Consider the following 23,390-nt stretch of genomic DNA (forward strand, 5'->3'; position numbering starts at 1 on the left):
CTTGTGCTCTCTCGCACACTCTCTGTCAAATAAATATTAAAAAAAAAAATCTAAATAGACATTTTTCCAAAGACACACATATGACCAACAAGTAGATGAAAAGGTGTTCAACATCACTAATCATCAGGGAAATGCAAATTAAAGCCACAATCATTTATCACCTCTCACCTGTTAAAATGGCTATTATCAAAAAGATAAGAAATAACAAGTGTTGACAAGGATAAAGAGCTGTGCACTGTTGGTGGGAATGTAAATTGATGCAGTCACTATGGATAGCAGTATGGAGGTTCCTCAACAAATTAAAAATATAACTACTATATGATCTAGCAAATCTACCTCAGGCCATTCATCCAAAGATAGTAGAATCATTATCTCAAAAAAACATCTGTAATCCTATGTTCATTGCAGCATTATTCACAACGGCTAAGGTATGGAAACAATCTAAATGGCCAACGATGAAAAGAATGGTTTATATACAATAGAGTACTACTCAACCTTAGAAGGAAATTCTGCCATTTGGGACTATATGCATGAACTTGGGACAGCACTATGCTAAATGGACTAAGCCAGATAGAGAATGACAAATAATGGTATCACTTATATGGGGATCAAAAAAAAAAAAAAAAAGTTGAACTCACAGAAACAGAGTAGAATGGTGGTTGCCAGGGGATGGGGGAAATGGTAGATATTGATTAAAAGGTATGAATTTCTAGTTATAAAATCAGGAAGGTCTAAGGATCTAATGTAGTGTATAATGACTATAGTTAATACTGTACTATATAATTGAAATTTGCCAAGAGGGTAGATCTTTTTTTTTTTAAATATTTATTTTGACAGAGAGAGAGAGACAGTAAGCGAGGGAACACAAGCAGGGGGAGAAGGAGAAGCAGGCTCCCCTCTGAGCAGGGAGCCCGATGTGGGACTTGATCCCAGGACCCTGGGACCATGACCTGAGCCGAAGGCAGATGCTTAACAACTGAGCCACCCAGGCACCCCAAGAGGGTAAATCTTAAGAGTTCTCAACAACAAAAGAAAAAGGTAAATATGTGAGGTGATGGATGTGTTAACCCAAATGTGGGAATTCTCTCATAACACGTATGACTATGAAATCACGTTATACAATTTAAGTATAATTTTGCCAATTATACCTCAAAAAAGCTAAAAAAAATCAATGTGAAATGAATATATTTGGAAACAAAATAATAAATCAGAGAGAATTCATTGCCAGCAGACCTACATAAAAACAAATGAACCACAGGGGCGCTTGGGTGGCTCAGTTGGTTAGGTGACTGATCCTGATTTCAGCTCCGGTCATGATCTCGGGGATGTGGAATTGAGCCCCGAGTCAGGCTCTGAGCTCAGGAGGGAATCTGCTGGAGATTCTCTCTCTCTCTCTCTCTCTCTACCTATCTCAGCCCCTCCTGCTCACACCTGAGCACGCTCTAATAAACTTAAAAAAAAGAGAGAAAAAGTAAACTATATTTAAAAAAACAGAACTTATTGATCTAAAAGGCAAAGAAAGAAAAAGGTATATAACAGATATGTTTTATACAGCAAGCACTACATATAAATAGAAGGCAGAAGGAGGTTCCTCAAAAAGTTGAAAACAGAGCTACTCTATGACCCAGCAATTGCACTACTGGGTATTTACCCCAAAGATACAAACACAGTGATCCGAAGGGGCACCTGAACCCCAATGTTTACAGCAGCAATGTCCACAATAGCCAAACTACAGAAAGAGCCCAGATGTCCATCAACAGATGAGTGCATAAAGAAGATGTGGTGTGTACACACACACACACACACACACACACACATACACACACACTGGAATATTAGGCAGCCATCAAAAAAATGAAATCTTGCCATTTGCAACGACGTGGATGGAACTAGAGGGTATTATGCTAAGTGAAATAAATCAATCAGAGAAAGACAATTATCATATGATCTCACTCATATGTGGAATATAAGAAACAAAACAGAATATCATAGGGGAAGAGAAGAAAAAATAAAACAAAATGAAACCAGAGAGGGAGATAAACAATAAGAGACTTACTCATACAAAACAAACTAAGGGATGCTGGAGGGGAGGGAGTAACTGGGTGACAGACATTAAGGAGGGCACGAGATGTAATGGGCACTGGTTATTATATAAAACTGATGAATTACAGTCCTGTATCTCTGAAACCAATAGTACATTATAGTTAATTGAATTTAAATTAAAAAAAAAAAACTCCAATGACAAAAAAACAAACTATTTACAGTAGCCTCTGGAGGAGTGGGAAAGGGGATTCAAGTAAAGGGGCCCTGAGAAATTTTCTTGGGTGAGGTATTAATATACTGTATCTTGATAGGGTTTGTGAATTCAGATTTTACATTTAAAAAAAAAACACACACGGGGCACCTGGGTGGCTCACTCGTTAAGCGTCTGCCTTCGGCTCAGGTCATGGTCCCGGGGTCCTGGGATCGAGCCCGGCATCGGGCTCCCTGCTCAGCGGGGAGCCTGCTTCTCCCTCTCCCACTCCCCCTGCTTGTGTTTCTGCTCTCGCTATCTCTCTCTCTCTCTCTGTCAATTAAATAAATAAATAAAATCTTTTAAAAAATAAATAAAAAATTTAAAAAACACACACAAGAACAAACCAAAACAGTAAACAAATACTGAGTTTAGTTACTAATGTCTACAACTTACCCTGTAATGCATCCATATGTTAGTGACAGAATCTAGATGGTGTATATATGGTGTTCGATATAAAATTCTTTCAACTTTGCTATTTTTTTGAAATTTTTCATAATTAAATATAAGAATTATTCCTCTTCAAGAAAATAGGAGGCAGATATAAATCCATGTAAATAAGTAATTATATTAAATATAAACAAAAAACTCCAATTAAAAGACTAGATTGTCATACTAGATTTTTTTTAAGTTTATTTTTATCTCTCAACACAAGGACCTACATACACCCTAGTATAAATTATGATTTCCTCTAGCTCAGACTGAGGCACCAGAGGACAATGAACTAAAAGCAGCAAAGGATGATTTCTTACAAGGAACAGTTTTATGGATCAGAAGTAAATAATAAAACCTAACACAAAAATAAAACATTAATTCCAGCTACCATTTTTTGACAACCTATAAAACCTAGTATTTTGCATATATTATCTCTAATCCTTTTATCAACTCTGCAAATATTATCCCATTTACATTCAACAAACTGAGGCACTAAAGTTTTATACTGCATTTTCCTAGGAGCTCAATACTTTTAAGCAGAGAAGCCAGGATTCTTACACTTTTTCAGTATATTTCCAATAAGTAAGCTTTTTCAACAAAACACTGCCTCATTAATAATGACCTATTATCTTAAAGTATTTACATAATGCTTAGTCATTTGTGGAAGCATAAAATTAAGATCAGAGTTACAATCTTTTTAAAATATGTAAATGACAAAATGACAAGTCCAGATTTAATTTTGATAGCTATTAAACTTAACTTTTAAAAACACATATACCTGAAACTTCTCTACATTGACCTTCAGATTCAGGTGGACGGATAACCTTATGAAGGACAAAGTCCTGTAAGTATAACAGTAAAACCAGTTTCTTGGTGGAAAACTAAGATAAGTCATACAGTACAGTATTTTACACAGTTTGAAACCATCTTTTTCATGAACATTCTGATATTTCAATGGTGCCAATAAAAACAGGGTTTTCCCCCCCTGATTTCAGAGAAAAATATTTATCAAAAACTGAAATCCTCAAAAAGGTAATCCAAGAAGACTAATTTGAAGATAACTGATCTTATATCTTGAGATATAACACAAGGTATGTCACCAATATTAAATTCCTTTGGAATTCAAATATTCTGGGGGTGTCTGAATATCACCCAATTTTTATATATAAATTTTACTAGCCAAAGCTTCAGAAATGCCTACTTTCAAATCAATTATACATTTCTAAGGGCAAGTACCATGTCTTCTTTGTATCTCCAGCTTAGTATATGGTCATTATTCAATGAGTGATTCATTTAACCTTAGGATACTTCATTATTGTAAAGCAGTTGCATAATATAAGTTATTTATCTTAATATTTATGTCCCCCTGAAAGAATCCAGTGAACTCAATAATGAGCATGCAAATAAAATACTAAAATAGAAACCCAGATGACACTGGAAAACCAACTTCTCATGCATAATAACTAGTTAAAAAATGATTATTGCTAAATATTCTACCTTTATCACATTTTAAAATTATGTGTAATTATTATGATGTGTTATATGTGATTACTAGATACAATCACTTAAATGTAGATTTAAATTTTCCACTGGGCTTTAAAAGTACTACCAAATACTTTAATTCAATCTAAAAAGGCATTGTATAATTCAGTTAAAACAATTATATTTTTCTTCTCAGATTAGAGTTAATATAAAAAAAGGTTTATTCAGCCATATTATTGAGCAAATTACAACAAATTCTTAATAACAAAGTTACCTGTTAACCTTCAAAAAGGAATTTGAATACTAAATTTATTTACTTTTACCCTGTGAGCCAGAGGCAAAAGAGATAAACCACATATGGCAATTAAAAATGCAACTCCAAATGACTAAGGTACGTTTCTATTGTATTCTAGAAATAAAGCCTTCCTGATATGTCCTCTCGTTATTTTTAGCACTCCACCACAGAGCTAACAGCTACTCTAGAAACTTGAAATTACCACCATCCACAAGAAAAAAATAAATTCACTGAACTAAAAAAAGAAAAATCTGATCACATTCTCAAACCTAATGCCCCTAACTTCTATGTTTGCAATGACTAGTTTATTCTAAAATCAATCCTTGCCATGTTTTTCTTACTGCTTACTATTCCTTTTTTTAAGTGGGGGGAGGGCAGAGGGAGAGGGAGAGAAAAAATCTTAAGCAAGTTCCATGCCCAGGGAGTGAGCTGTGAGCTGGAGGCAGGGCTTGATCTCACAACCCTGAGATTATGATCTGAGCCAATATCAAGAGTCAGACGCTTAACCAACTGAGCCACCCAAGGTGAGCCTTATTGCTTACTAGTCTTTTCTTCACTTCTAGGGGGAAACCTGAGAAATAAAATTCAGGAGATATTTAAATAATCTTATGGCAGAAGAGGCAAATATACCATTAGCCAGAGAAGAGTAAAACCTGAAAACTTTTAGGGGCAACTAGGTGGCTGCCTCTCTCCCTCTGCCCTTCCCTCTGCTTGTGCGCTCTCGCTCTAAAATAAATAAGTAAATCTTAAAACAAAAAAAAACCCCTGAAAACTTTTAAAAAGCATATTAGCTTCACTGCAGCATCTGATTAATAAAAACTAAATGCTTTCAATAACAACTTCTCTCAAGAAACCAGTAAACCTGGCCTAAAAGTTTGTAGCTACCCATTTTCTACTGACTTACAAAGTATGTTCAGAAGCTTGTTTTCATTTCTTAATCAGTCTTGAAACAAAATATGAAACACTGCATATCCTGATTCTGCCCTTTCTCAAAGGCAGTAATCCCTATCAAAACTGATCTAAAATAAAGCATTTATGGGCGCCTGGGTGGCTTGGTTGGTTGGGCGACTGCCTTCGGCTCAGGTCATGATCCTGCAGTCCCAGGATCAAGTCCCGCATCCGGCTCCCTGCTCGGCAGGGAGTCTGCTTCTCCCTCTGACCCTCTTCCCTCTCATGCTCTCTATCTCTCATTCTCTCTCTGTCAAATAAATAAATAAAATCTTTAAAAAAATAAATAAAAAATAAAATAAAATAAAGCATTTATGTGATTAAGACTATTTAAAGCCCTATATTTAATATCAAGAATCACATCCAATGTATCTGTGTTTGAGATTTTCATATTTAAAGGAAAAAGCTGCCATCAATACAGGTTTAACAAACTACTAGATACAGCAGGAAAGACACGTGGCAATGTGGATGAAAGAAATGCCGAAGTTACATACTGAGAAGGTATAGTAATGATGTAAAATACTTTAATTTCAACTTTCCCCATTAAATATTATTCCTCTCAGTTCTGCTCTGAACAGGGAAACCCAGATAATTAACACATTTGGGATAAACTCTAAAGGACTGAGATGCAGCTAAGAACTTAGCCTTACATATTAATAATGACAGAAGTAAAAATGTTCCACAAAGCATTTTTATTTCAACTGGCAAAGAAAGGAAATAAAAGGAAGCAAGTGACTTCAAGTAATAAAAGGCAGAAAGCTGGTTTTTAGTAGTTTGTTTTCGCTACATTAGTCATAGAAGGTTTAAAATCCAAAGTCATTAGTCTCGTGTCACTTTTTTTTCAGATTTTATTTATTTATTTATTTAAAGAGAGAGCATGTGAGAGAGAGAGAGAGTGCGCACCCACGAGCAGGGGAGGGGTAGATGCAGAGAGACAAGCAGGCTCCCCACCCAGCAGGTAGCCCAAAGTGGGGCTCGATCCCAAGATCATGACCTGAGGTGAAGGCAGACGCTTAACCAACTGAGCCACCCAGGCACCTCCTCATGTCACTTTTAAAGTCTCAAAAACAACCCTAATCCTACCCACTGGCATCATTACAAATATATTAGTAGCATGATGGAAGTAGGCAGGCAGAAGCCAAAGCCAAGTGTCAAAAAATTAAAAAACCTTGTGAGCCAGGCTTAGATAACAAGAAAAAGAGCAGCAGTAACTCTCTTCCTAGGTCATGGAAAGAGTAAATAGGTCCTTTTTATTCCTCTCCAAGCCACATCCAGAGGAGGCACCTCTCCCCATTCCCTGATAACTAACCTCCATATTCTAATATATTCAAAGATTCTTTCCTTCGTCCATCCATTTTCTTCCCTTCATTCCAATTCTAACCAATTTAGTTTTCTGTTGAATGACCCCTTTTCTCCCCAAATTCCCTCATCTTATTCCTTTTCCGTCTGGGTTTTTTTTTTTTTTTATCTGTTTACATATCTGGGTTTCTAATTCCACAATGAAGGAATATAAACTGTGGTTAAGCAAAGAAATTCTATGTTGAAATGGAAAAAACAACAACAACAACTGAATGTGGCCCTCTAATTTCCCCAATATAACATCTGCACCATACATACCTGTTTCCTAGTAATGCTGCCCCCCTCACTCATGAGAGCTGAAAAAAGTTCATTACTCACAAACAAGTTTACTCAAAAATAAGTTGATAAATGTTGCATATATGGAGTCGTAGAGAACGATTATCTAAATCAGCACTTCCCAACATTTATTTAAAGCAATAGTTCAACAAGGTGTTCCACAAAAAAATAATGCTTTCATAGTCAAATCACAAATCACACTAGGTTCTTAAAAGAGTCTAAGAAATCCTGAAGCGAAGAAATTTAACTTTATTATCCAGCTTTTCCCAAACCTAAGTTAATGAGTCCCTTTTTTGTCAACATTTATTAATACCTCACAGAACATGCATTTAGGAAATATTAATCCTAACCACCGATTAAAATATATCATGCAAAATAATATAACCTTATAATCTTAATGATTCTCAAATGTGAGAACTTTTGAAAAGCCAAAAATGAATTTACATAGAAAATAATTAGCTTGCTAGGTAAAAATGACTCACTTTAAATATCATAGGTATACTGACCTTACCTAGGTTCATTTAAGAATTAGACTTTAATCACCATTTGTGACTTTTTTTTGAAGGGGAATGAAGAGCAAAATTTTCTTTAATGTCAAGTGTATCATATGAAATATAATATTCTACAAATATTAAGATATAAGACTATTGTCATTTATTTATTTTCATGTTTGATCTTCTCAAGTGGGAGAAAAGAAAGAGATTTTGTGACTTACAAAACCTAATTACTACAAAGGCATATTACATATGAATTTATCAGAATATATGTTACACAATAAAAAATTTTAGTGAAAATGTCAATTTTCCCCTTAAGGTTAATTACCAATTATTTACTTCACAGGTTTTAAAGAGTATATTTCAAAGTACACACATTTTACCTGAAAGCTCCGTAAAGTGGTCTGTACCAACAGACAAATGAACAAGGAGTAAAAAGCAAGAACCACAGGATACTCAATCCAAAATCAACCCCTCTTGTAGGATCAACACAAAACCAAGCCAAGCATCCGAAGATATTTAGAAAGAGTGTTACAGCGTGGACTGTGGAATCAAAAAACAAAATAGAAATGTTTACATTCAATTTATGAATTCATTCAACAAAAATTGTAAATGAAAAAATTCTTTCTTAGAGCAAATGTATCCCATCCCTTGTTTCTAGTTAGGATCTTTTAAAAAACATTGCTGTTTCTTACACATTTGATTTGAAAACAGTATATACAGGAAAAAGAGTCCTACTATATGTAATGTTTGGGAACAATTCTTCTGACCCTCTCCTGATGGGCAATTAGCAGAGAAATACTGCCTTAAGTGATTCTTCCTTGAGAAGGAAACACGTGATATGCCTTTCTGATCCAAGGCCCAGCCAGGGAAAGAACCAGGACTTTGGAGGAAAAAGATCCTACACTCTGAATTACATTTTTACAGAGTAGGCCTGCAGACTCCTCCCAGAGTAGACTATACAAGGAGAAGAAAACTGGAGAAGTGCCCTGTACAATCTCACTGTAACATTTTTAAGCAATTAATTAGAATCACTAAACTAAAAATAACAATACAGTAGCAATTTCAGGGACTGTATAGTCAATCTCTTGGGAATATTCTTCATAGGGTTATCATTTTTTAAAATGCTGGGATAAATATGGTGTTTTGGTAGAGGATTAAATTTACTTTTAAAGAAAGGAAATAATGAATTTCAGCTGCTGTGGCAGATCTTTCTTTTAATTAACACAGTTAATGGAAAACTCTTCATATGTTGTTAATAATTACATATCCAGAAAGACCTAAAACAAAAAATCCGAGTACCATCTAACTATACTTTGATCCTAAAGAACTACATTTACCCATTATAATTAATAACTTTTAAAAAAGATTTTTAAGAAGTTTATTCACAAGCTGAATTAAAAGAAATAATTTTTTTTCAAAAGTTAAAATAATGTTCAATGTAAATTAATACAAGAAAAATATACCAACAAACTACTACTTGAATTAAAAATAAATGAAAAACCTAGTAAATCCAAATACAAAAATCTCAACTTACCTTAAAAACTTTAAAATCTTTTCAACTTAAATAAAAATAGTAATTAACAAAACAAGATAAAGACATACATTATAGGGTGCCTCTATATTTGCTTAAATGACTAGCTAAATATACAAACTCTAGAGTAAGAAAAGGGCACTAGAGGAAGAGTGAAAACATCTGGGTTATACAGATATACTATTGAGCTAATCAACCTCTACATTTCAATTTTTCAGCTACAGAAATACAGGAGCTCTTCCACATTTAAAACTCCATTCCATTCTATTACACAAAGAAGACTCTTTCTTATTAACTTTGTTACCATTAGGATTTCTAACTTTCACAAAAGCTAGCTTACTAATAAATTTACTCACAATCTTCTGTCTCAAAATAAAAGTTTTTGTCAATGGCTTAAAAACAGATTTCAAAAGACCATGAAATAGAAAGTTACTATTTTTTAACATGAAATATCATCCAACTGCCTAAAAAAGTTTTATATATTCACATTACAATTCAAATTTCAACCTTAAAAGAATTTTTAAAGGTTTATCTCCTAATTTGCCTAAGAAAATATGGATATGTGTATTTAAGTTTCATTAAAAATTCTTCCAATTATTGATAAAAATTTCAATTTAATTTTGTGTAATCTATTAAAATTTCTTTCTAAATGTTTTCAGAGTAACCAAAAACCATGATCAACAAGTCATTTATTTGTACCCCAAAGAAAAGTAAAATGTCCAGGCCTACTTACTAAATAATCCACTTATACACAGATCAAAAAATATACAGAAAGGCAAGGTAATGTGAAACACATGATTCTCTGTTGCTAATTTCAATCCCATTCCAATCCACTTGGTGGATTCTAGGTGTACATATAACACTAAGAAACTTTTAGGGTATTTTGTTTACATGATTTGTAAGTTTTTAAGTTGAGTGATTCAACTGCATAGAAAATTTCCATACGCTTTTTTAAGCACTTAAATCTGTTATTAGTGGACCTAAATTTGTAACTATCACTACAATATTCTTCTTGATAAGCTCTGCATTATAACACAGACACCTAACATAGACAGATTTTAAACAGTATAATTATCTTCTTCACTAATGATCTTTAAATGGCTTGTTTTCCCTTTTTTTAAGAATATACTCAAAGAGGTTAAGATTCATTTCACAGTGATAGTTCTAATTGCTTCAGTTCCTTTATAGAGTAAAATATTTATTTCAAGTAAGGTACCTTTGAAAGTATATCTTCATCTTATTTGGGTTTAAAACATAAATTACTTCTTCATTTTGGTATTTTGTAGGTTGCACAACATGGAAATCTAGACTCTTGGCTCTGGAGTCAAGCTATCCAACTCCAATCCTAATTGTTGTGTAGTCTTGAACAAGTTACTCCAATTCTCTAAGCTTTGGTTTCCTTATCTTAGGTAATATAATACCTGCTTCATAGTGTAGTTAGGAGTTAATAACATCATGTATATAAAGTGATTAGTACTATGCCTGGCACAAATAAATCCTCAATAAATATTCTCTTTCATTATAATTATTACTACAGTATGAAAGCACTCGTCAGCTCTGAAATCATTAACAGGCTGACACTTCTTGAAAGTGACTTATTAAAAGTGAAATTTAGAAACATCACTGAGCTGGTACTAGATCTTACTTTATTCCAGGTAATGCTTCCTTAAATATTGAGCCTCTTTAAGTACTTTAAATAAGAGATCTGTCAACTCAACAGGATTTAGAAAAACTATATTCTAAAAACCTCAGAAAGTTACATATTTATAAAACAAAACAGACCTACTTTGAAACAATTAGTACTAGTAAAGTAGCCATTCAATTAAAATTAATCACCTTTCCCATTCAATCTCTATTTACTAAATTCCTTGTAGAATTTTCTTCCAAACCTCTATCTCCGCCATCCAAAACATGTTTTTCCACTAGGTCAAAGAACTTATACTTAAAATGCTAGGCCAGGTCTGCCCATTAAAAAATAATTACTATATACATGCATATATTATATATTGATTAAATAAAATATATGGGTTGTTTACATGACATATATAAAATCAAAAGCTTTAATGTTAAAAGTATATAATACTGCCTACACTGGAGATTTAGCAAGATACTAGATCAACAACAAAATCTCAAAGAATAACTAAAGAGTTAAGAATGTACTATCCATAAGGGATCACTACTCACATTCTAAAGTAACTTCACATATGTGAAGAATGCTCTGAAAAGATTTTGAGGAAGATTGTCTCATTTATTTAGGAAGGGGAAAAAACGGCTTTTTTATAATTATACAGTAACACACATAAATTTCCTCCATCAAGAATGTACACTACAAAACCTCCACTAAACCCAGCAGTTATGCAGGTGAGAAGTCATGACAGCTACACCTCTCCTACTAACATAGTAACATTAAAAGGGGCTGAGACTACTGTTTGCAATAAAAGTGAAACAGAGAATAAGTGGAAATTCTGTGTACCTAGAACAAACTGTTAACAGCTTGACATTTTACTTTAGTTATTACATGAGTTGTAATTATACTCAACACAACGCAAGCACCACAGCCTAAATATATGTCCTAATGTTCTATTTAGTAAAATATCCTACATTAACTAGGACTTCCAATAATAAAAGTACTTATCAACCACTTGAAAATGAACAGTAAATTGTGCTCAAAGCTCTAATAAAAATTATAATAATATTTTATGGCCCTTTTAAAAAGTCATAATGCTTCAAACAGCCTTCATTTCATATAATTTTTTCAAAACAAGTATTACCTAGATAGTATTTTACAACTATTCCTTTTTCCTCAAAAAAATACTATATATGTGACAGAGAAGTCCTTTCCTCAAAAGAATGCCAGTTCTCATATATGCTTTCATATATGCTTTCAGTTTAGATTGTCACATACAGTATAATTTTGCAATACCTAAATATGTTTCACTCTGAAAACTAAGAGCTATACCAAAAAACCTATTTGTGATACTATCCTTAATACCTGAATTCCAAAAAGGGTGGTTTTTGACAATAAAACATAAACTCTGTTGAATATATAATTTCTTTTATACTCACACATCCACAAGTAGTACATAATCTTTACTGTCTTCTGGAATTCTACAGGAATGTCTACAGAAAAATCCTGATAAAAACAAGGTCCCACGGGAAAATTGCCAGGGAGAGGTGGCCAATTATTTTTTCTGCCTGCAAATTTAAAAAAAAAAATTATATTAGGACCAAGATGTGCTATTCTTATTTTTGGTTTCATAATAAATAACATAATTTGTTCTTTTAATAGATGTTTTATAAATCGAATGCTGCATCTCTACATTCCTATATTGGTACAGCTTTGAAAGCCAAGCTTTGTATTTTTAAAAATTTTCCCAAAGGGGGCGCCTGGATGGCTCACGTGTTAAGTGTCTGCCTTTGGCTCAGGTTATGATCCCAGGATCCTGGGATTAAGCCCCATATCTGATTCCCTGCTCTGCAGGAAGCCTGCTTCTCCCTCTCCCACTCCCCCTGCTTGTGTTCCCTTTCTCTGTCAAATAAATCAAATCTTTAAAAAAAAAAAAAAATTTTTTTCCCCCAAAGTAGGGGCACATGGCTGGCTCAGTCGATAGAGGTGTGACGACTGTTGGATCTAGTGCTGTGGGTTCAAGTCCTGCATTGGGTGTAGAGATTACTTAAAAATAAATCCTAAAAAAAAAAAAAAAAGTTTTTTTCCCCAGAGTTTCACTTTAGAAAACATTAGATGGCAAAATATTTTTTCCGGTGTCATGTAATGTTTAGCAGGAACCATTTATATACATAAATGGTTTCTTGATACAAGAAACAAAAAAAGAGCACAAAGACATACCCTGTGACTCTACCCTAAAAACAGACTTATTTCTCAAAGTCCCAAGAGTCTGGCTGTCATGTGAAGGTCATGCAGTTTTTAAAATATCTACAATTTCCTCTTCAGCATCTTAAGTGTTTGAATATAATTCCTAGCCCATGTGGAGAGGGAAGAACAGCTTCTGAATCTTTTGAGTTTTCTACTGTTAACTCCATGAAGAAACACACAATTAACTAATACCAAAGAATCAAATTTGGAAATCCCAAAGTCTGAAAAAATATTAAAAATATCCATGTGAGAAAACCATAAAACTAGGAGAAAATATGAAACATGAGAAGGGAGCTAAGGAATTATAACACCTTCAAAAACCTAGAGGAAAAATAAATTCAAATTATGAGGAGGGAAAATGTGTCTTTATAAAGAAATGAAACAGAAAATAGGGCTTGGGAAGCAGTGGGAGCAATAAAAACACCAAAATTAAAGCAAGAAGTCTAAACATTAAAAACAGAAGGTAAACACAACACCTAAAGGCCACTTCTCATTTTAGAAATTATATGCCACAATTTTTGAAAATTTGATTTTATATACTTTGTATAGGTGAAGAAAACTTTACAGTGGAAAACAAGAATGACCTATGTCTGATTCTTCCCACCATGTCTGTGCTATTTATAATTCTTTCCAAATTTCATATTCATTTCTCATACAAGTCTCACACTATTTGAGAGGAGCAGAGAATAGCAAAGTAAGAACTAGAATCTGAAAAAAGAAGTGCCTAGCAATTTTTTGGCTAGAGGGCATTGGGTACCTTAAACTCTTGAAGACTTGGTAAAATCTGAAGACATCTATAAAATCTTACATTTCTTCATAAATTTAAGAGTAGAAATAACAAGAGAATAATAACTATACCACCCTTCAGGGAATTATAATTAAATGAGTTAATAGATAATAAGTACTTACATGTGTAACATACTAAAAGTCTAACTCTTAATTTCCCACTCTTTGTTACTATCTTTACTAAAATATCTCCCATAGAAATAACTTATATTAGTCAATACTAAGGATATAGGACAGATTTTATTACAGGTATTTCAGAAACACTGATCTCAAATAAATCCTTAGTTTCTCCTTTTACAGATGTGGTCTCTGATGTTGCAAGCCAACAAAATGGCCAAGGATGAATGTGTCTTCACAAGGCCCTAGGCTTACACACTTTTTTTTTAATAGTCTTTGAATATATAAATTTCATTTTTAGTTTTAATTTAAATTCCCTAGTTAACATACAGTGTAATACTAGTCTCAGGGGTACATTATAGTGGTTCAACACTTCCATACAATACCTGATGCTCATCACAGCAAGTGCCCTCCTTAAACCCCAACCCCACCCGCCTCCCCTCTGGTAACCATCAGTTTGTTCTCTACAGTTGTCCTTGGTTTGCCTCTCTTTTTTCCCCCTATGACTGTTAGTTTTGTTTCTTAAACTCCACATATGAGTGAAGTCATATGGTATTTGTTGTTCTCTAACTTAGGCTTACACAATCTAAGATAAGGAAGAAATAGTTCAGTATATTATTGCTGACCTAGCTCTGTCATTCCATCACTATCCTAGACATAGTAACAATGACTTATCTAGCTCTTTAACCCCTTAGCCAGACACTGCTATCTTTCTCTAAGATACACCCTTGAAGTGGCCTTTGGTAGTCACAGTCTAAATAGATTTCATAGCAAATGATCAATTCAGTACTTATTTCTGTGGTATCACTGAGAAACCTGAGGCTTCCCAAAGTCATGTCACACATTTTTTTTAATATGATTTGACAGGCATGTTATACTTCTGAGGACAAGGCACATAAATAGAAACAGTAATAAACAAAAAGTAAGAGTCAAATTTAGGGCACACTCTTAAAGCTTCAATAGACTCAAAGAGGGCCCAAGTGCAGAATCAAAGGCTCCTGGCCAAACCCCAAAATTATCATGTTCACATTCACTTTCTGTGTGATAAGGTTAACACTGTTATAATCTATCAAAAGACTATGCAAATCAGCCAAGATCAGAGAGCTACAGAGTAACAAGAAGGAAATCTCCTGTCTGATCTTGCTAGAACAGGAAAAAATGCCATGGCTTTATCCATAAACCAAATGACTTAGAGCTAGCACAGGCATAATTTAAAGTGTTTAAAAGTTATTTTTATTTCAAACTTCTTTGGATACTACCATGTTGACTGAGATTTTGCATTTCTCGTTCTCGACGATCTAATTCTGCTGCTTTTCTTTCTAGTTCTTCTTGGCGCTTAAGAAGCTCAGCTTGGGCCAAAGCATGTTCCTTAAACAAACAAACAAACAAAACATCAGTGAATGAATAGGTTGTCAGAGTTAGAAAATCCGATAACATGACTATGCTCTCTACTCTCTCTCTCCCTCTACAATGCCAGAAACTTTTTTTTAAGTTTATTTACTTTTTAGTCATCTCTACATCCAATGTGAGGCTTGAACTCAGGACCCCAAGATCAAGAGTCCTACAATGTCAGAATTAAATTCAAATGCTCTTCCAAAATACAGGAATTCAGGGGTGCCTGGGTGGCTCAGTTGGTCATGGGGCTCCCTGCTCAGTGGGGAGCCTGCTTCTCCCTCTCCTCCCCACTCGTGATCTCTCTCTCTCTGTTGCTATCTCTGTCTCTCTCTCTCAAATAAATAAAATCTTAAAAAAAAATACAGGAATTCACTCTAGGTTACATCTTCAGAAGACAAGGAGATACGTGACTGATTTTTGTTTGTTTTTAAGATTTTATTCATTTATTTTTCAGAGAGAGAGAAAGAGCACAAGCAGGGGGAGCGGCAGGCAGAGGGAGAAGCAGGCTCCACACAGAGCAGGGAGCCCGAAGGGGGGTTTGATCCCAGGACCCTGTGATCATGACCTGACCTGAAGGCAGATGTTTAACTGACTGAGCCACCTAGGAATCCTTGATTTGGGTTTTTCTGGTTATGAAAACCATCAGCGAGAATATTGGGACATTTAGAACAGGACAAAATTCTCTCAGTAAGAGTAGTTAGAGTTCTAATTGGGAAAATAAAATTAAGGTAACCTCTGTGCCTAAATGAGAATGAAGAACAAAGGGAACAACTGAGGCAAAACAGACAAAGTGAGAAAATGACAACTGAACTGCCTCTTAAGAATTGGTTTGAATGGTGCCTAAGGTTTCCAATTCAAGAATATACAGTATCTTCTATTTTAGAAGACAACGAGATGAAAGAAGGATATGATTAAGAAATTCTGGTTTGTAACTCCATCTGCCTTTATGTAATACAAGGCATCCTATTCATCTCCTTTATTCTCCTATTTTTACCACCTGCTACTTCCTACCACTGTCCTTTGCTTAGCCATTACAACTCTTTTCCAATAGTTTATATTATCTTATCATTGGTACTATAATAGCATTGTGCATTAAAGAGTAAACCCAACAAAAGGCAACAAAAACTTCCCTAAAGAAATTGTTCCTCAAGAGGATATATGAATTCAGTAACTGCTAATAACAGTATAAAGTAAATACTATAAGCTGAAAAAGAACTGTATTATAGGGTTGACTAACTAACCCACACTCAAAAGTAAGTTAAAAATTAAATAAGGCAGGGGCGCCTGGGTGGCTCAGCTGTTAAGCGTCTGCCTTCAGCACAGGTCATGATCCCAGAGTCCTGGGATCGAGCCCTGCGTCCGGCTCCCTGCTCAGTGGGAAGCCTGCTTCTCCCTCTCCCACTCCCTCTGCTTGTGTTCCCTCTCTCACTGTGTCTCTGTCAAATAAATAAAATCTTAAAAAAAAAAAAAAAGGCAAAAAAAAAAAAATTAAGTAAGGCAACATATAAAGAATTCTTCCGGGCGCCTGGGTGGCTCAGTTGGTTAAGCGACTGCCTTCGGCTCAGGTCATGATCCTGGAGTCCCGGGATCAAGTCCCGCATCGGGCTCCCTGCTCAGCGAGGAGCCTGCTTCTCCCTCTAACCCTCCCCCCTCTCATGTACTCTCTCTCTCTCATTCTCACTCTCTCAAAATAAATAAATCTTTAAAAAAAAAATTCTTCTATTCTGAAGATGTTGATACTGTAATTTCCAATACAAATTTACACACATAACATGAACTAACCTTTGCAATCTGTGTATAAGTTGGATGTTCCTCTGTTGGTTTCATTATTGCTGGTTGTGTACTGGGTACATTAGGCATTTTCACAGTGCCTGGTGGAGGCTAGGAAGATTAAGAAAAGGACAAATTATATAACACAGAGATCCAATTTTAACTTCTTTCAAAAGGCCTAACCCTAACAAAAAGCAAAACGCCAAGAACTCCTCTCTTCTTCCTCTAGTGTGTAGTAAAGTGCTGCTTCAGCTCTCCATCTCCATTTTCTCAAACTCACTCATTCCTCAACTCTCCAATTGGCTGCTACCTCTACCACCGCACCATACACACTCTCCTCCAGGATGCCACGTGTAGAAACACAAAACAAAACCTTGAAGTATCACTTTTTAGTAAAATACAGATAGTGCCAAACTGAAGAATTTACATCAAGGTTAATTGTTAACTCTTTCCACCAAAGAAAGGTACGTGCCAGGGCCCTAAAAAGTTAATAGGAGAGGTTGGCTGGGAAGACGGCAGAGAAGGAGGACCCTAAACTCGGCTCCTCCAACAGATACAACTAGGTAACACCCACAGCAGTGGAAATAACCCAGCAAACAGCCCAAAGGATGCCAGAACACACTCCACAGCGAAGGGTAGGGAAGAGTCCACAACAAAGGAGATATAAAGAGTGAAGACACAGTCTGGGAGCAAAAGGGACAGCAGCCTGCCGCAGCGGAGAAGGAGCCAGCGGCACAGAGAAGAGAGGCAGGCAGATCTTCATACTAACTGGGAGGATGAATCTCCATATTTGCCTTTGAAATTGCATGGGTTCTTAAAACCAGCAGGACTTAAAACCTAGAATTTTAAAAACCAGCATGCTCAGCTCTGGGTAAGCCCAGAAGGTGTTAGGAAACAGAGTCCCTCATCTTAAAGAGACAGGATGAAAGACAGCCTATGCAGATGCAGTGTAGAACCAGCAGTTCGAAAAATGCCACAGGCAGACAAGAAGGACAGAGATTTGCTCATCTCAGAGCACGGGCCTAGAAAGACAGGTATCATGGGGAGACCCCTCCAGGAAAAAAGGAGCTGGCAGGTGACATTTTTCTCCCCTGCTCCCCCGCATAAATAACAGCCACCTGCGGAAACCAACACTGTGTGGGCGGCCACATGCTACTTAAATTGCTTACACCAAACCGAGCCCCGCCACATGTGCTTTGGCAGATCAGCCCTTCCCAGGCATGCTCCCCTGAGTTGTGGTGCTGTGGGGTCCCTCCCCGAGAAGACCACCCTGCCAATACCACATCTCCTGACCCGCTTGTTTTGCAGGACCACAGTTCCAGCAGTGGCAGGTATTGTTTCACACGTAGACCACTGCACACCTTGCTACTCACAATAGGTAAAGACAGCATCAGCAAACAACTGGACTGAAGGGAGAAGATTCCAGAACTCAACAGCAGAGCACCTACAACACACCCTGGGGAACAGGGACACTGCACTACAGGGCACTATAATACTTCTTCTTCAAAGACTACTATTGTTATGAGTAAGGTAAGTAGCTGACTTCTCTAACACAGAGAAACAGACACAGAAAGTCAAACAAAATGAGAAGACAGAGAAACATCTCCCAAATGAAAGAACAGGACCAAACCACAGCTAGAGACCAAAGCAAAATGGATATAAATAAGATGCCTGAAAGAAAATTTAAAGTAATGATCACAAAGATACTCACTGGACTGGAGAAAAGAGTGGAGGACATCAGTGAGACCCTTAACACAGAGATAAAAAAGAACCAGAGGTCAAGAACACAATAAGTGAAATTAAAAATACACTTATAATAAAATAAATAGCAGGCTTGATGAAGCCAAGGAATGAATTAATACCTGGAAGACAGAGTAACACAAAGTAACCAAGTTGAGCAAAGGAAAGAAAAGTATATAAATTGAGAACAGTATTAGGGAATTCAGCAACTCTTATCAAGCCTATCAAGCATAGTAACATCCACATTACAGGGACCTCAGAAGAAGAGAGAGGCAGAAAATTTATTTGAAGAAATAATAACTGAAAATTTCCCTAATGTGGTAACAGATATCCAGATCCAGGAGGCAGAGAGATCCTCCAAAAAATTCAACCCAAGGAGGTCCACACCAAGACACACAGCAATTAAAATGGCAAAAAGTAGGGATAAAGAAAAACATTTAAAGCAAGAGAAAAGAAGACAGTTACATACAAGGAAAATCCCATAAGGCTACAAGTGAATTTTTCAGCAGCAACTTTGCAGGCCAGAAGGGAGTGGCATGATACATTCAAAGTGGTAAAAGGGAAAACTCTGTAGCCAAGAATGCTCTATCCAGTAAGGATATCATTCAGAATAGAAAGACAGATAAAGAGTTCCTCCAAAAAAACAGACCACTAAACCAGCCCTATAAGAAATTTTATTATTGTTATTTTTAAAGATTTTATTTATTTATTTGAGAGAGAGTGAGAGAAAGAGAGCACATGAGAGGGGGAGGGTCAGAGGGAGAAGCAGACTCCCTGCTGAGCAGGGAGCCCAATGCGGGACTCGATCCTGGGACTCCAGGATCATGACCTGAGCCGAAGGCAGTCACTTAACCAACTGAGCCACCCAGGCGCCCCCCTATAAGAAATTTTAAAGAGCACTCTTTGAGTGAAAAAGAAAAACCATAAGTGAGAGTATGAAAAGTAAAAAGCAAAAAAGCAATAAAAATCAGTATTTCTATAAAAATCATTGAAGAGATTCAAAAAATAAAAGGATGTGAAATATGACACTATACACCTAAAAGGTGGGAGGAAGAGGAGTAAAGAATGAGTTTAAACTTAAGCAACCATCAACTTAATATAGACTGCTATATGCAGAACATGTTATATACAAACCTAATGGTAACCACAAATCAAAACCCAGTAATAAATATACAAAGACTAAAGAGAACGGGATCCAAACATATCACTAAAGAAAGCCAATGAACCTTATTCCTATAAATAGCAAGAGAAGAATCAGAAAATCTATAGAAACAACCACAAAACATGTAACAAAATGGCATAAATACATATCTATTAATAATTACTTTGAATGTAAATGGACTAAATACTCCAATCAAAAGACATAGTGTGACAGAGTGGATATACAAATAAGACCCATGTATATGCTACTTACAAGAGACTCATTTCAGACCAAATGACACCTACAGATTGAAAGTGAGGGGACAGAAAAACATTTACCATGCAAATGGAAGCCAAAAAAAAAGCCAGAGTAGCAATATTTATATTGGACAAAATAGACTTAAAGACCACAGGAGACAAACAAGGACACTATGTAATAATGAAGGGGACAATCCAACAAGAAGATACAACTGTAAATATTTATGCCCCAACATGGGAGCACCCAAATACATAAAACAGTTAACAACAAATATAAAGGAACTAAACAAGAGTAATACAATAATGGTCTTAGTAGGGGCCTTTAACACCCTACTTGCATCAATGGACAGATCATCCAAACAGAAAATCAACAAGGAAAGAATGACTGTGAATGACACACTGCACCAGGTGGGTTTAAGACATATTCAAAACATTCCATCCTAAAAGAGCAGAATACACATTAAAGTGCACACTGGATATTTTCCAGAATAGATCACATATGAGGCTACAAAAAAACTCTAAAATTCAAAAGAATCAAAATCATACCATGCATCTTTTCTGACCACAATGCTATAAAACTAGAAATCAATTACAAGAAAAAATTTGGAAAGACCACAAATACATGGACATTAAATAAACATGCTATTAAACAATGAATGGGTCAAACCAAGAAATCAAAAGTGCCTCTGTTGCATTTCTATACACTAATAATGAAGCAGCAAAAAGAGATATTAAGAAAACAATCCCATTTGTAATGCACCAAAAATAATAAGATACCTAGGAATAAACCTAACTAAAAAGGTGAAAGACTTATACTCCGAAAACTATAAAGCACTGATGAAAGTAAGTGAAGACAACACAAAGAAATGGAAAGATATGCCATGCTCATGGATTAGAACAATTATTGTTAAAATGTCTATACTACCCAAAGCAATCCACACGTTTAATGCAATCCCTATCAAAATACCAATAGCATTTTCCACAAAACTAGAACAATCCTAAAATTTGTATGGAACCACAATGACCTCAAATAGCCAAAGCAATCTTAAAAAAGAAAAACAAAACTGTAGTTATCACAATCCCAGATTTCAAGTTATATTACAAAGCAGTAGTAGTTAAAACAGGATGGTACTGACATAAAAACAGATACATTAGAGATCAACAGAATAAAAAATTATATGGTCCAATCTCTCACAAAGGGGGAATGAATATACAATGGGAAAAATACAGTATCTCCAACAAATGGTGTTGGGAAAGCTGGACAGCCAAATGCAAAAGAATGAAATGGGACCATTTTCTTTCACCATACACAAAACTAAACTGAAAATGGATTAAAGACCTAAATGTGAGACCTGAAACAATAAAAATCCTAGAAAAGAGCAGAGGTAGTAATCACTCTAATATCGGCTAGCAATATTCTTGTAGATATGTTTCCTGAGGCAAGGGAAATAAGAGCAAAAACAAAACATCTGCATCAAAATAAAAAGCTTCTGCAAAGGAAACAACAAAATTAAAAGGTAACCTACACAATGGGAGAAGATATTTGCAAATGACACAACCAATCAAGAGTCAGTACCTAAAATACATAAAGAACTTATATAACTCAACACCAAAAAAAACACAAGCAATCTGATTGAAATGGACAGAAGACATTAACAGACATTTCTCCAAAGAAGACATCCAGATGGACAATAGACACGTGAAAAGGTGTTCAAAATCATTCATCAGGGAAATGCAAATCAAAACTACCATGAGATACCACCTCACACAGCTCAGAAGGGCTAAAATCAAAAGCATAAGCAACAAGTCTTGGGGAGGATGTGAAGAAAAAGAACCCTCTTGCACTGTTGGTGGGAATGCAAATTCATGCAGCCATTGTGGAAAATTGTATGGAGGTTTCTCAAAAAAAATTAAAAATAGAACTACTCTATAATCCATGAATCACACTACTGGATATTTACCAAAAAATACCTAAACAATAATTCAAAGGGATACATGTACCTCTATGTTTATTTATAGCAGCATTATTTACAATAGCCAAATTATGGAAGCAGCTCAAGTGTCCATCAATAGATGAATGGATAAAGATGTGTATACACACACACTGTAATGCTATTCCGCCATAAAAAAGAATGAAATCTTGCCATTTGCAACAACACAGACAGATCAAGAGAGTGTAATGCTGAGTGAAATAAGTCAGAAAAAGACAAATATATTATGATCTCACTTGTATGTGGAATTTAAGAAACAAATGAGCAGATGAAAAAATAGAGGGACAAACCAAGAAACAGACTCTTTACTATAGAGAACAACTGATGGTTACCAGAGGCGAGGTGGGTGGAGGGATGGGTGAAATAGGGGAGGGGGATTAAAGAGTACACTTATCATGATTTTTAAAAAAATTATTTTTAAAAAAGTAAATAGGAGTGCTTTTGACAGAACTCCACTAATACCCTTTGAAAAGACTAAGAGGGGAGGCATTAGGGAGATGGAAAACAGACTGCACAACCTCCACTCTGCCAATGGGGACCAGCAGTATTTGAAAGCAGCTGCAGTATCAAAGAGCAAATAGATATCTCCAAGTCCACCAAAGAGGAATTGGTTAAATTACTATATAAACATACCACGCAGCCATCAAAAGGAATGAGTTAGAGTTACAGAAGACTGCCTTTTAAATAATGAATGAAATAAAGTGAACTACAGAATGCATACGACCATTTTTTTGCTTTTATAAACACACACTTGTACACACCCAGAAAAATATCTGAAAGCTCTCAGCAAACTGGTGTGAGAGGGATTTGCACCTTTTGCTTTATACACATCTCTATTATATACCCCCCAATATACTGCTTTTTTTTAAGTTAAAAAATATATTTTTATGGGTGCCTGGGTGGCTTAGTCAGTTAAGCGTCTGCCTTTGGCTCAGGTCATGATCCTGGAATCCCAGGATCGAGCCCTGCATTAGGCTCCCCACTCAGCGGAGAGTCTGCTTCTCCTTATGCCCCTCACCCTGCATGTTGCTCTCTCTCTCTCTCTCTCGCTCACTCTCTCTCGCTCTCAAATAAATAAAAATCTTTTAAGATTTTATTTATTTATTTGAGAGAGCGAGAATGAGAGAGAGAGAGCACATGAGAGGAGGGAGGGTCAGAGGGAGAAGCAGACTCCCTGCTTAGCAGGGAGCCCGATGTGGGACT

At 35.6% G+C, this 23,390-nt stretch overlaps 1 protein-coding gene across 1 annotated transcript in view; it reads right to left on the reverse strand.

Moving 5' to 3' along the window:
• The window catches only part of SCAMP1 (secretory carrier membrane protein 1), a 113,107-nt gene that overhangs the window by 45,851 nt on the left and 43,866 nt on the right, over window positions 1–23,390 (reverse strand). The window contains exons 3-6 of the mRNA XM_025892687.2: window positions 17,071–17,169; window positions 15,153–15,261; window positions 12,183–12,311; window positions 7,966–8,125 (exon numbers count right to left, since the gene is read on the reverse strand). Coding sequence (XP_025748472.1) covers window positions 7,966–8,125; window positions 12,183–12,311; window positions 15,153–15,261; window positions 17,071–17,169 — 497 coding nt within the window. The remainder of the gene's footprint in view (window positions 1–7,965; window positions 8,126–12,182; window positions 12,312–15,152; window positions 15,262–17,070; window positions 17,170–23,390) is intronic.

The sequence above is a fragment of the Callorhinus ursinus genome, unplaced genomic scaffold, assembly GCF_003265705.2.
Source record: "Callorhinus ursinus isolate GAN/ISIS: 27379988/994484 unplaced genomic scaffold, GSC_fseal_2.0 scaffold23, whole genome shotgun sequence".
In the NCBI taxonomy this organism is placed as follows: domain Eukaryota; kingdom Metazoa; phylum Chordata; class Mammalia; order Carnivora; family Otariidae; genus Callorhinus; species Callorhinus ursinus.